Source organism: Amblyomma maculatum, chromosome 1 (assembly GCF_055883805.1).
Source record: "Amblyomma maculatum isolate TAMU_Amacu chromosome 1, ASM5588380v1, whole genome shotgun sequence".
NCBI classification, from domain to species: domain Eukaryota; kingdom Metazoa; phylum Arthropoda; class Arachnida; order Ixodida; family Ixodidae; genus Amblyomma; species Amblyomma maculatum.
In genome coordinates this window covers 186,891,010-186,906,170 of record NC_139344.1, presented here as the reverse complement: position 1 = coordinate 186,906,170, position 15,161 = coordinate 186,891,010, and the positions used below count along the sequence as shown (strand labels likewise).

The 15,161-nt window shown below is 42.4% G+C and overlaps 1 protein-coding gene across 1 annotated transcript in view; it reads right to left on the bottom strand.

Annotated features, from left to right (window-relative positions):
* LOC146205139 (type 2 phosphatidylinositol 4,5-bisphosphate 4-phosphatase-like) overlaps positions 1 to 15,161 on the bottom strand; it is a 43,848-nt gene that overhangs the window by 20,304 nt on the left and 8,383 nt on the right. The window contains exons 4-6 of the mRNA XM_084589829.1: positions 13,402 to 13,508; positions 6,430 to 6,589; positions 1,542 to 1,591 (exon numbers count right to left, since the gene is read on the bottom strand). Coding sequence (XP_084445955.1) covers positions 1,542 to 1,591; positions 6,430 to 6,589; positions 13,402 to 13,508 — 317 coding nt within the window. The remainder of the gene's footprint in view (positions 1 to 1,541; positions 1,592 to 6,429; positions 6,590 to 13,401; positions 13,509 to 15,161) is intronic.

The window sequence follows — 15,161 nt, the reverse complement described above, 5'->3', positions numbered from 1 at the left end:
AGAAATCGGATAAGTCAACTCAGTAACCAAGGGAGTATGCAAAGGAGGATGCAAAAGTGAACATTGTCAAGCTACATGAAGAATTTTGATGTTTGTGTTTGGAAGATGCACATACCACAATCTAGACACAATTCAGGTAAGGGTGGTTGCATTTCTGATGTCAGTCAGATGACATGAGAGGACCAAGATCCAATAATAGGAAGATGGAGACAAAGCTTTACAGTTCCAAACAGTTAGAAAGAGCAGGGCCCACACTCCGAGTTCGAGGTCGTTTTTAGAAGTGTAGTTTCTGCCATCGTCACCTCCACCTCACAGCTTATTGGTGGAAACTTCGGAACCAGAAGAGGTGGTCGCATTCACTTCTTTGTCATCCGGTAAGGGCAAAAATGACACTTTTGAAAGCAACATGAACTCGGAATACGGCCCCGATTTTTTGAACCCATCTCAAAGGAAATGGAGGACGGATGCTCATAGGCTTTCTTTTTAAACTCAACATTTTTAATAATAACATAATAAGGCTAGCACATATTGAGAGAAGGAATTGGAAAAGGCACCTGTGTGTTGTGAGCACATGCGAAGAACCCCAGGTGGTTGAAATTTTACAGGAGCCCTCTACTATGTCATCTCTTCTCATTTCCTTCTTTTACTCTCCCCACCCGTTCCCTCATAGTGGGGTTCAGGCGTGCATCTATACACAGAGACAGCTTACTGTGGCTATGCAGCCAAGGCTACGAGGGCACTGCTTTCCTTGCAGTGTTAATACACAAAGTAGTTCAGGCATGCCTGGCCTCATTTACAGTTTCGGTTCCAGTTCTGCTTTACATTGAATTATCAGCTTTAGGCCCACCAACTACACAGAAATGTGTCCCTTTACATCACTGAAGGCCTACGTGAATGTAAATTTGCAACTGCAAAAGCGTATAAAAACCAGTGGGGAGACACCAGGTGTGCCCCGCCTACACTTCATGGCATTGTCGACAGGCAGCACAGCCACCGGCATGCGTATGGCTTGTTAAACCTATACTGTACTGGCCAGTATTGTAGCATAATCATGGTGTAATAATAACCTCATTAATTTTGCAATGATCGCATAATATTTCACAGCAAGATTTGGAAACTACATTCTGTTGAAGAGTTTAGCGGATGGATTTCGGCCGTGTAACTTTTTGCAGCAGACCCACAGAAAGTTGCCCCCAAGTATAACAGAAATGAGAAAATCATCGGGTCTTTCCTTTCTCAGAAAGCCAATAAATTGCGAGACGGGGTAGCTACTTGGGAAGAGAATAAAGACAATAATGGTTAAATTGCATTTAAAAAAAAATAAAATAATAATAATAAAAAATAAAAATAAAAGAGAGAGAGAGAGAGAGAGAGAGAGAGAGAGAGAGAGAGAGAGAGAGAGAGAGAGAGAGAGAGAGAGAGAGAGAGAGAGAGAGAGAGAGAGAGAGAGAGAGGGAGGAGAAAGTAAAGTAAGGACTAAGAAGTTAGCCAGATTTATAAAAAATGCACAATAGGAATCAGTAGTTACTGTGACTCAGTACCGTTTTCCACAATGCCTGCAGCGAAAACTGGAAGACGGAGCTGTGTCCATCTGCAAATGAAGACATAACCCATAAGAGCATCGCATGCACATTAATGCCTCTAACATAAATTCTAGCAATTACAGAACATTCCATAGGTTCACACTTTTGAACATTGTTTAATTTCATCACTCAATGAAAAGTTACAGCTAAAGAAGCAAAACTTAATGAACCCAATTCACATCTGCATACTTTCTCAAGACTTCAGTGCCAATCCTTGCTGCCATAAGCTCTACTTGCTACACACTTCAAGTTATCTCAAGTTATGTGCCTTGGCATAAGCAAGTAAGTCATGGATATTGACCATGAGTACAATCATAAGTGTGGCCACCATTGTGCCTACAGTGATACAACCGACACAGCAAGGCACCTTCGACTGATCACCCGAAACGTGACTAGACAATCATGGTCTACGCCTGGAGGCCGGACATCTCACTTGCACTACTTTGACCAATTACTTCAATTGCAGATACCATTCGGCCTCCTCCGCTGTGATGCTGCAATGTTTTGTCGCGTGTGGCTAGGAGTGGCGTTTACAAACGCATATTTCCATCTCATCAGAATAGCCGACTCTCCAACGTGTGAGTGGTGTGTGTGTGTTGAAACAATTGCGGACATTCTTTGTGACTGCCCTCGGTTTGAGCGTGAGTGTGCCTTCCTAGCTGCTACACTCTGGCGCTTGGACTCTAGCCCTCTTACACAAGCTAAGATTCTGGGCCCTTGGACGACGCCTTCATCAAAAAGGAAAGCAGTGAAGGCGCTCCTTAAGTTTTTAAAGGACTCGGGGTTGAGTTCTAGAATTTAAGAGTACACTCTACACCCTCTTTCACTATAGATCTCTGGACCTTTCAATGTGACAAGAAAAAATTAGAGACTCATTAGAAGCACCTACAAGGCTGGGCTAGGTCTACCCAGAAACCTTTCAACCAAAAAACTTCTTTCACTTGGGATACACAACACTGTAGAGGAGCTGATCACAGCACATAAGACAGTACAGCTACTAAGACTAATGAACTCTAAAGCAGGCAGACAAATTCTTAACCACGTGGGAATTAATGCTGAACCACTGGCCAACCACCCAGGCCTACTACCAAGAGGAGTGTGCGACAAAATTATCTTCAAACCTTTTCCCAAAAACATGCATCTGCCCTTCCATGAAGGCAGGAGGAAAGCTAGAGTTAGGACCCTAAACCGAAAATACCTAAATCACGATGGGGTGGTGTACACCGACGCCTCGGACTACAATATGGCTGCCAGAAACATCCTCGCGGATATCAGACTGGACAGAGAGATAGAACTCGTATGGACATCCGCCCACCCTGGGGATCGAGGCAATGAGGCTGCTCATCAACATGTTCGAGGTTTTGTCGGCCGAACGGTGAGACCTAATGCCGAGGAACTCGAAATGGAAGCCCCGCCAGGGTGGTGCAGTGGTAACACGCCTAACTACTGTGCCGGAGTACCCGGGTTTGATCCCGACCTCGGCGGCTGCGTTTCGATGGAGGCGAAAAGAAAAGGCGTCTGTGTGCTGTGCGGTGTCAGCGCACGTTAAAGATCCCCAGGTGGTCGAAATTACTCCGTAGCCCTCCACTACGGCTCCTCTTTCTCTCTTTCCACTTTCACTCCCACTTTCCTCCCTTCCCTTACGGCGCGGTTCAGGTGTCCACTAAACAAGTGTGACAGATACTGCGCCTTTCCCTTCCTGTGAACCAATCATTATTATTATTATTATTATTATTATTATTATTATTATTATTATTATTATTATTATTATTATTAAGGATTGCTCACATACAACGACCTTACAAAACACTTCAAACTCTCTAGGAGAGTATACCCACCACCACACAAATCACTAACAAGACAAAAAGAAATTGTCTGGAGGAAACTACAAACGAACTCCTTCCTCAACCCTGCAGTTTACGCACACATATTTCCGGACAGCATAAGCTCATCCTGCACCAGGTGCGGAGAGAAAGCTGACCTAAATCATATCTTATGGGATTGCTCAGAGGACCCGCCTCCCGAGGCTCTCATAGAAGCTCTCTCGCTTGAATCCCGGGAGGAAGTGCTGCGCAACGCGAGCCCCGATATACAATTGGCCGCCGTAGACCGCGCTGAAGAAGTCGCCTGCAAGTCACCAGCTAACAGCCATTTCGCTCTTCCACTAAGGCCCAGTAACACTACTCCCGGCAATAAAGTTTTCTCTCTCTCCCTCTCTCCTTGGCCCTCTTTCTTACCTTATTTTCCCTTAGGGTAGCCTACAGGGCATTGCCTAGTTAACCTCCCTGCCTTTCTGTTCTATTCTATTCTATTCTTTCTCTCTCTCTCAAGACTTCACTGATCTCAAGAAAATGGGACGGCATCAATCAGTTTATATTAAAACGCAAAGCGCCAAAGAGAAATGGGGTTTGTGATCACCTGCATGGCTTGAATAATGCTTCAGACACAACTACTGCTACCCATTCCATCAATTCAGAAAGTCTTGACTGATGTGACACACTACTTTTTCATAACTAATATTTAAGCAATAAAACATTCCTCCACCTTGCATACTTCATAGCAGAAGAAAAAAAAAAGAAAAAAGAAAAAAAGGCGTTCTTTTATACGCAGCCTTCAAATAGACAAATGACAGCTACAGCAAATAGCAGTGGAATTGATTAGCTGCTATTCAGTTCAGTTCAGTCGTGTCAGACTCTTCGTGACCCTATGGACCATATCACGCCACGGTTTCCGGTCTCTCACTATCTTCCGAACATCACATAACTTCATCTGCAGCGCCCCAAGGATGCCATCTAACCATCGTGTTCGCTGTCTACCCCTTCTCCGGTGACCCTCAACCTTTCCCAACATCAAATCTGTCTCAAGCGACTCCTCTCTTCTCATCAGATGACCAAAGTAGCTGAGCTTTAACTTTACAATTTGACCCTCCAATGAGCAGTCAGCGTTTATGGTCGACAATATCGATTGATTTGATCTTCTGGCAGTCCAAGGAACTCTCCAGTCTCCGCCAGCACCACAGTTCAAACGCGTCAATTCTTCGGCGGTCAGCCTTCTTCACAGTCCAACTCTCGCATCCGTACATCACAACTGGAAAGACCATAGCACGAGTTATACGGATCTTGGTTGGCAGTGTAATGTCTCTGCTCTTTACTAGGTGGTCAAGGCTAGCCATGGCTCTCTTTCCCAGAAGCAGGCGTCTCCTAATTTCATGGCTGCAGTCTCCTTCCGGGGTAATCTTGGGAGCCCAAGAAGAGAAAATCTGTCGCAGCTTCCACTTCTTGACCATTGATGCTCCAGGACTTGATAGGGCAAGACGCCATGATCTTTGTCTTTTTAATGTCCAGTTTAAGCCCAAACTTCTCACTCTCTTCTTGTACGCGCATCAGAAGTCTCTTGAGTTCCACTTCACTTTCTGATATTAAAGTGGTATTATCCACATATCTAAGGTTGTTGATACGTTTCCCAGCAATCTTCACTCCAGCTGCTATTAACATCCATTCAAAAATGCTCCTGTCACCAGCCTTTCATGAAAGCTGCGGTGATAACTTTATGACAAACACCAGCGCCCAGCGTTGCTCAACCGACGATAATCCATTTAGGCACAGCTTGGCACAACAGGTCAGATTCGCACAGAATGGTGCAATTGGCGCAATACTTCCACCCTTGCATTTTCGAGCTCTGGCTCTGAGTAACAGACCATAAATGCTCTACACAGTAACCAGAAAAAGCAACCTCAAACAGCCCAGGTGCCACACGTTTAACTCTTTTGAGACCGCCCCACAGGCACGCACTAACAAAACTAAATTTTTTGCGCATTGGAGCATGTAGCCACTTCTAGGAGGCACTTCGACATCCACAGTTTTGATTTCCAAGTAGCTCACTTTTTTATTGGCAGGTAGCGGCTTAGCAGACATAATTAATAAAATAGCGTGGCGTTATCCCAAAATAAAATTAAATGACCAGTGACACACAAAACTGTGCCTGAAACGGCACGACTGGCTGATGGGAAAGCTTGATAACAATGGCGAGATGGCATGAATTTAAGAGAAACAAGACTGAAAATATGCTGCTGGGCTACATTTTGGCAATGAGGGACTGAATTCAGATCGTCCTCGTACGTAGACATAGTGCACACACCTGAGGTGTGCAGACATGAATTCAGGTTTGGGAAGGTCTATTTGGACGATAGATAGCTAGCTTCGCAGGTTGTACCTCGATGTGACTCCTCGTCGAATAAACTGGTTTAAGCCCGCCCATGCCCAAATTAACGAACACCTGACGCCACAGATATACATAGGCATTGGCTGAAAACATGCCCCTAGTTGAAATTATCAGGATTTCCAAATTAATAAGGGTCGAATTAACAAGATTTTACTGTATTTGATCCAATACTCGAAGGCGTTTTTCTTTTCATATTTGCTTTTGATGCAAAACTAAATATTTCAATATTCGCAAACTCCTGAATGAACGCTGGCTATTGACGCATGTATCCAGCATATTTGATGAAGCTTGCTTGGCTTTATGATAAGCAAGACAGCAAGCGTCCCTGGTATCAATTCCATAAGTGGTTGAGAGTCACTGGCTGATTACAGAGCTATGCGATCCTATCCAGTGATGTGCATGCTCTTCAAGTTCTTTTTTTTTTTTACTTGAACAGGTGTTTACTTGAATGGGTGAAGAAACCAATTTCAGATATAAAAAATGCAGTGCTGCAATGACTCGCAAATTCAAGAACCATACAGTATATAAAACAAGCCTATATAAGTTTGCATCAAGTAACATAACACTGAAAAATGTACACGAAAAGTATTATTTTTCCAAATGACAAAAAGGCTGGCTAACTTACCACAGAAACACTTTCACAATGGGCACAAATAAATCTGTAGGTGCGCTCCCGATGCGGTTCTGCCATTTCTTCTTCTTGCCGCCCCCTCTTGGCTGCATCTCGCAGCAGCCTTGTTTGCACTTTGGGTACTGCAGGATCTTCTGTTTGAAGTACAGCACCACTGGCATTAGAAGAGATACAGAAATACCATTAGACTAAAAATACAAGGATTAGTCTAAAGTGAATTCAGTGAAATGAACACAGTATGAAAAGATTAGCAAATAAAAATGAATGCTAAGCGCAACCAGTGGCTTGAAAATGTTTTCGCTAATCCTGAAATGTACAGGTTGCTCACATTTCCCTCTAGTTCCACCATAGATTGCTACATACCAGAACTGCTGCAAATACATCAAAAATTGAAGAAATCTCTTTATACGTGCAGTTAAACCTTGTTATATCGAACACAGATATATCAAATTATCAGATAGAACAAAGTGTGAAAGCAAAAATTGGCTGGTCGATGTTCAATTTCTATGGGAGCTCTACCTGTCTAAAGAAATATAAAAATTTACAATCGGATGCTCGATCAGTTATAACGAAGTAGTTTTTTGCATTCATGTGATTAAAAATTTATAAAGGATGCAAAAGAAAGCTTCCAGCAACGCAATATTTTTATCCTTTTATTCGCCCACCCCAGACGTGTTTAAAGGGCACACTGTACCATCTGAGGGCGGTGACAAAAACTAAGATCTATGGCGTGTCACTGGCACGTGATCGGACTGTCGCACCTTCACATTGCATGCCCCTGCCAACATTCCAAGAGATCTGTGTGTGCATTCTGCAATGCACTCAGCAAGTTCACTGACTCAGTCGCACAAAGTTGCTTTCTTATTTATTTTAGGTACCTCAAAACCATGGGTGAGGTTTTTACATGAGGAGTGGGCTAAGAACCTGGTGCTAAAAAAAACATGGGCTCAATGGCTTTCTTAAAATGGTCTGAGCTTGAATCAAGGATGACACTTGTTGGAAGACTGTTTAGTCACGAGCTGTTCGGATAAAGGAGTGAAGATGGATCACGATGCAAGTAGGAGGTGGGTAAACAGCCTTGTGGTGACTTGTGTGGGATGAAGGACAATCAGCAGGCTGGACAGGACAGTTATAAGAAGTGTTACGATACACAGTAGTATTATGAAACATTAGTCTTGCAACTAGACCTCGCTGCTGGAGGAGAAATAATACTGGAGCCTGCATTATTTCTGAGGGAGGTAACACTGGTGGAGTGCAAGTTATTAAAGTAGATGAATCAAACGGCACGGTTTTGAGCAAGTTCAACAGAATTTGTTAGGTTAAGTTGAATAGGGTCCCAGATCGCAGATTCATACTTTAACTTTGGCCAAATTAATGTTTTATAAGCTAATATTTTACTGCTGGTGAAGCTTGATGTAAATTACGCTGAAGGTAGCTAAGAGTTTTGCCAGTGTTATTTACTATCCACATTATGTGAGTAGACCAATTAAGGGCCTCTGAGATGTGAACACCTAGATATTTAACACAACTGAGGGATAAGACACTAGAACCATCCAGAAGATAATGTGGGGTTGGTTAATTTTTTTTTGTCTGTAAAAGGAAACAAGCGCAGTTTTATTAGTGTTTAAGAGCATCAGCCCCCCCTCCCTTCCCCATCTACGACATCACTTCTCTAATCTTAGTAAATCTGACAGAAGAACATCATTATCTGCAGCACTATTAATGAACTGGTAAATAACACAAGCATTGGTGAAATATTACTGTCTAGGTCAGTGATGTAAATTAAGAAAAGGAGAAAACTAGGAAGTGTGCCTTGCAGCACACCAGAGAGCTAGACAGCAAAAAAGATTTACTGCTGGCTTCTACAAATTGCTGATGGTTAGCGAGGAAATCCTGTATCCAGTTGAGACGAGTGGGTTAAGGTTCAGCTGTGAAAGCTTTAGCAGTAGCCGTTTGTGAGATTCTGTCAAAATGATGAAGAGGGCATCAATAAGCATGTTAAGGTTTACACTAATGTTTATGTCATGAAGAGATAGTGCAACTAGGGTATCGTATGTAAGTCCTTCTTGAAATTCATGCTGCTTAGGGTGAAAGAACTTAACAGATGAAAAAAAAAAATGTGATTTGCAAATAAATAATGTGCTCCATAACTTTGGAACAGATGCTAATTAGTGATTACAGATCAAGAGTCAGTAGAACCTGGCTTAAGGACTGGAACAACCTTACCCACTTTTCAATCATGACGGACGATGCAGAATGGCAACTGCTGGAAAATGTGGGACAAAATAACACTAGTGATTTCCTAGGTGCTTTTTTAGTGCTTTAGCATTCACGCAATCAGCGCCAGCTGATGCCGCCAGTTTTAAAGGTCCCCCGGGAAGAAAAAGTAATATCTGGTATGATGGGATCGTTATACGAGAAAAAATGTGGGAGGTTGTTGTCTGGTTCCCTTGTGAGACTAGATGAAGACGTTAGATTTAGTTTTTCTGCCATCTTGTCATTTGGGACAGGCTGTCCTGTCTGACCCATTAATGATATATATTTATCTTTCTCTTTGGGACTAACTGCTTAGACTAATAACATCTGAATTATATAATTTGGACGTAGTGTTGCATTTGTGCCATGCCTGTGGACTGTTAGTAATTTTGGCTGCAAGAAATTGTTGATTCTTGTTTTTGAGATGGTTAAGTGCAGAATTAAACCAACGAGTTGAACTATGCTCGCAAAAGTTTATGGTTAGAATATAGGTATAGATTAGCTCATGCATTTTAGTATTAAACATTGACCAATTTTATTCGACAGATCGTGCACAAAAATCAACCGACAGAAATTGCCAAAATCTGGTTAGTTATTCAGTGAAATAAGGTGAGCTTTCATTAATTCTGTCTGTGTGTTGTCTGCTTAGGAATCTGCCATGCATTACTTTACGATGGCCAATTTCATCTATGTGTGAGAGCAGAGGAATTCTATTAGCTTGGTTAGTCCGGACAAAATCTGGAATGTTAGCTGAATGACATGAATTCCAAGTTGTTGAGTCAACAATCTGGGACAGCGAAAATGTTAGGCAAGTGTTAAAAAAATTTGTTTCTAGTATTATCCTTTGCAGTAGTGAGGGCGAGGTCAGACCGAGTAAATGTACCAGGAAAGTTAAAGTTACAGACTATAATGACAGGGGCATGCGGATTAACAGATGTGCGTTGTGGCACAAACGAGTTGTCAGAATCAGGCGGGCGTTAGCATGCGCCTAGGATAATGTGAGGTAGGGCAGTTCTACTACATAAGAGCATGATTTCTAAAGAAGTGGAAATGGTTACTCGGGGGCAGTTCAAATCAGAATGACGAGCGATGCAAACACTGCCACTGCATCTGTTGTCGGATAGCATGAAAAATTTGGAAGCCTGGATGGGGAAAAAAAAGAAAGTTCTGAATTAGCTATTAATTCAGCCATGCCTCAGTAAATGCTGACATTAGGATCTGACGACTCAGTAAGGTTAGCAAAAATATAGAATTTTGGCAGCACACTTCTTATATGAGTGGAAAGGAAGGCACGCGCTGACTGCTATGGGCTACGAAGAAACAGATGTATCCTTTCCTGCCTCCAGTCTGTTGAGGCGAGGAGTGCTGCGAAAGGTCTTGGGTTTAAAGTGTTTATTTTCCCTGCCAGTGGTAATTTTTCTTCACCTTTAAAATGGGCAAACTTCACCGGAAGTAATTTAGTTCGGAGCAAAGAACCCAAGCCTTTGCTTCAATGGACAGTTTTAAGTATTCTTTCTAAAAGCTGATTCCCTTTTCCTCAGAAATGACCCAGCTTTCATCACACTTGTTGTCCCCCCTTAGAACACAAGGTTGTTTCGCTGTATCCTATCTTTGGCATCATTTGTTGGAGCAGTTAAACAGTCAATCTGACACGAACATCTGAACACTTTATCTGCTTTGACTGTCATTTCTCTTTGATTTTGGTTAGCCTTTTTTTTTTATATCTCATAGCTTTTTGCCATTTTCAATCTGCTTTTCATGAATATTTTTAACTTCCATGTAATAATGTCACTCTGTTCGGTCTTAATTCATTCAGAGCTTCTAGCAAAGCATATTGATTTTTGCTGGAAGAGGCATAAGTAATAGGCCCTGGGTTTAGCTCAACACCCCGAACAGTTGCATAAGTGCTTGCATGACATGTGCACAGTTACTAACAATGATGAATGCTGCATGTGGGCTTGGCAGCATTAAAAGACAGCGCTAGAGCGCGCACTTATTTAATGAAGAACAACTGTTAGTTACCTGCGCAAAGAACAGCAGTGAGCAATAAGCTGATGTCATTGCACCTGTGTTGCCAAGCCCAAAGACGTGACAATGTCACGGTGATTCATGTAGGGTTGGTGACATGCAGACAATACGCCAGAGGTGTATGGACATGATCAGAGGGTGGAAGTAGGAAAGGGGCCACTGTGGCATAGGGTGCTGGGCATCACTGCGGTAGAAGGAACCAGTGGGAGGATAAAGAGTCGAAGTCAAAGCCTCAGGGTGGTTTCTCTGCAGTACAGCCACATCATCCAGCAAGTAAGCATTGGACACAAGTACAGTGTCAATCAAGTGTGAACACGGCTCCGCATGGCCACGCATATGCTTTGCCCCATTACAAACAACCCAGTCACGAATCAATGCTGAGTGGCACACGATTATGCAGACCTCGAAGCGGTGCTTAGTGTCGTCATTCATTTTTTTGTGAATTTGTGACTGGCCTGGGGGGGGGGGGGGGGGGGGGGGGGGGCGCAGCCACATGGAGCCGTGGTCCTGCTGAGTGTAATTGACACTGTACATCTCCAGTAGCGCAGTTGTCTGCTCTGCAGGCCAGGTTTAGTTGCTGTGCAAATAGCAGCATGCGGTGAGCCAATGTCATCGCACTCGTGCCACCAAGCCTACTAGAGATGACAACCAAGAATTTTAGAACAGTCAAGAGCAGGCCCAGAAAAAAAGAGGTTGCCACAGACAAGCACTGTATCGACAATTTGGAATGCAAGGCAAAAGTATCAGTGCCTTTGAAGAGGATGTCATCAAACTTTTGATGACATCCTCTGGATGACATCTTTGGATGCACTGTAAAGATGAAGGTACACATTCCATCTAGACTTTTCACTATGTTCCTTGTTTGTAAAACGGGAAATTTTTTCCTGAAATCCACATACAGTAAACTCATTAATTTGGCTATCAAAGGAGCAGGAAAAATGTTTGAATTCACCAGGAGTTCAAATTATTGAATTCGAACACAGCTCCGCTCTATTTTCACCGCAGAGTCAATGCGGTGAAGCATCGCGGTAAAGCACACAGTGCGTTGAATCTGCACATATCCAGCGCACAGTTTCAGTGTACCGGAAGCACCATGTGGATGCGAGAAACATATTGATAGGTGTTAGAGCAGCATAATGCCATTACAAAATAAAATTCAGAACAGTGAAACACCAAGCAGTGTCTAAAATGTTGCGAATGACCGACATGCACGCCCGACTGCTGACACAGGATGGCCTGAAGTTAAAGTGAAACCGAAACTGTGCGATTGAGCTATGTCTCGATATTGGGGAACTTCTGACCGTCCTCGTGCCTGCCATAGCACGCACACTTCAGGTGCGGGCAGCCCATTTCGGGGATCACTCGCTGCATGGTTGATACCTTAACGCAATCGCCAGTCCAAATTAATCGAACCAAGGCCCATCCAAATGAGCGTCCGGCACCATTGACTTACATAGGTGTCGATTGAGACCACACTCCTAGTTTGAATTATTCGAATTAAGGGGGGTCAAATTAACAAGATCTTACTGTATCAGGAACCTGTTATTATGGCTCCAGATTATGAGCAAAGACTAAGAGAGCTCCTTTGGCACCTGGAAATATCAGCAACACGATTTCAGATGCTAACTGACATAGCCTTGGAATATGACATTTACTGGAGAACTTGGCTGTTTCTATTTCTTACTTCACATTTTTGGTTTCAGGACCATGATGGTTAAGCCACAATTCATACATCGTTACCTGTCTGTTCAAGAACATTTTTTTCAAGCAAAGTTTCTTCAAACACCAGCCTTCAGAATCCTATGCTCATTTTTTCCATATAGCTGCTACCATTCAAGGTACAGTCTTTGTCAAAAGTGTAGAGCCCAGGGGGTCTACTTTTGAGCCACTTCGTGCGGCTTGTAATGCATTTCCAGTGTTCCGAATCTTCTTGACGGTTAGAAGATTTTTTTGTCCCGCAATCTCCAATGGGAAGGACCGCCACTAATGCCAAGTCAGCACCACTACATGGCTCAGAAGCAGACCCCTTGGGCTCTACACTTTTGACAAAGGCTGCACCTATTTTATCATTAACTTTCTCAAATCTATTTCCTTTGTGTGCACTGGATGGCATAAAAAAACTATTTCCTGTACTACATCATGTCCACTGGTTACCTCTCAGTATAGCATAAACATATTATTGGCTTTGCAGAGTTTTATTTGCTGACTTGAGCTATTGCCACATTTATTTTCACACATTCATCCAAATTTTCAACCACTTTCATAAAACACCTTACGACACAGCATATTCCCTAAATATTATTGATAAATTAATTATTTTCAGTTGCCGTTTTCTTTTGTTAGAGCTTAATCACTGTTTGTGTACATTGACTTTATTTGAAGTGCTCGATATTTCTACAAAGCCCTCACCATTCTTCCTTCCCAAACGAAAACCTATACAGGCTTGCAATTTGGTTGATGCACACACAAGCATATTTCCACCATTAAAAATGTGCAAAAATTGCAACACTGCAGAAAGGTCAGAAGTACAGCCCAGGTATCAACCCTTACATTTCATTTGAGACTTTCTTTTACAGCAACTCTGAAGGTGCATAGCAAACGAGCTATAAACTGTCCTTCGTTATAGACTTTAGGCATACATTTCTATGCTACCCACTACAGACAAAGCATAAAAAGACTCACCACCCAGGTCTGTCACAGCTAACTCTGGTAGCGCTTTTAACGCACTGCAAAAGCTTATTGCAAGTACAACGTATATATCGTTTTCCTTTGGGTGGATTCCCCAGGGCCTGCAAAATATACATATCAATGTTCTCAAACCTTTGCTAATGCCTTTGTAACAAATGAATCCTTAAATACATAACACCAAGAGAGAGAGTAGCTACAAAATGATTATAAAATGATTATTCTATAAACACATACATTGGCAAAAGTGCTAGAAATAACCATGCTCAGCAGAATAATATTAGTTCAGACAAGAATGTTGACAGAAGTGTGCATGGTGCACATTTCTACATTTCTTTGACATTTCCGACTTGTATAAGAAATTGAGAAAAACAAATCTGTCGCAAGTACATTCAAACATGCCACCTCTCAAAGCCTTCACCTGTGCTGAGCAAAATGTGCTATGAGAGCTTTGCAAACTGCAGATGCTCAATAGTAGTTTCTAGAAGTAGACAGCATGGTCTTATAGGCACAGAAAAAAGGAGGAGGACACAATAAACCTACGAGGGTACACCCACATTCTTTTCCACACAGATGCTACACATGAGAAATTTACTGCTCAAAGGAACACTGAGGACAACCTTAAGCCCAGTAAAACTCTAAAGCTGGCCTTTTATATTTCTGCTGAAATTTGTTTGGCAACAAATGACGAGTTCACTAGGAAAGAATTTCTAGTGATCACTCAAGCATTAGAAAAGCACTCAAGCATTAGAAGCACTCACGTTTTGCAGCTCCAGTGTTTTGACCTATAAACCACCTTCGAAGGCGGCAATGCATTATTTCTTAACTCTTTCATTACTGCAAGAAAATGGTTCTTTTTCATAGGTCTCAGAAGTTTTTTTGCCAGTACAAGTAATACTGCAGCACACGTTACAGCATTACAAAACTGCACATACTGGAATGCTCTTTCCAAAAACATAAGGTACAAAGCAAAAAATTTATCAGAAACACACAAAAAATCTAAAAATTGCAATTTTTGTGGAGAGTTCATAAAAATAAGATAGAAAAGGCACGATATCTACAGATGCATTAACAAAAAAATTTAGAATATACATTTTGAATATCAATGACCCAGGAACACTGTAAAAAAATTATCTGTACAGCGCCGTTCTTCAGTTACATAAAATAAAATTACAAGAGTTCAACGCTGCTGAACCAAATATTGAGCGAAAGCATTAGCTGCGGGTGACCGAGCGTTCTTCTTCTCTTTTTCTTCTTCCTCAGCCCACATATAAAGCCTCACTTTAACCAACCGATATGAATGTGCCTTAGTGGCCTATAGGGGTAACATAAATGCCAGGGTCCTAGCAGGCTGATTCTGACATAACAGTCCCATGTGAAACGAGAGACTCAAGTTGGTAGCTCCTGCCAGCTTGGGGTCGTCTACGGGGGTCATCTAAAGGTCAAACGTGGTTACTACCGTGACCGCGCTGACGGCTTGAAACTGCGAGTAGTATTGCTTTTTCAATAAAAATGTACAGGTGGAAACAGCCTCATTTCTCATGCCATGCGGTGAAACAATTCCTGGTTTTCGTGAAGCACCAAATCAAACTGCTGCAAATGGGCTGCAAAGGCCTGATATGCACGTTGGACATGAGGCAGACCTTCAGGAATGTGTTTTTGTGGAATAAAACTACCTGGACTCAAGTCAAAGTTCACTAGTGAATACCTGGCACCATTATCGGATAATTATCACCACTCAACCCCTTCAGATAAGA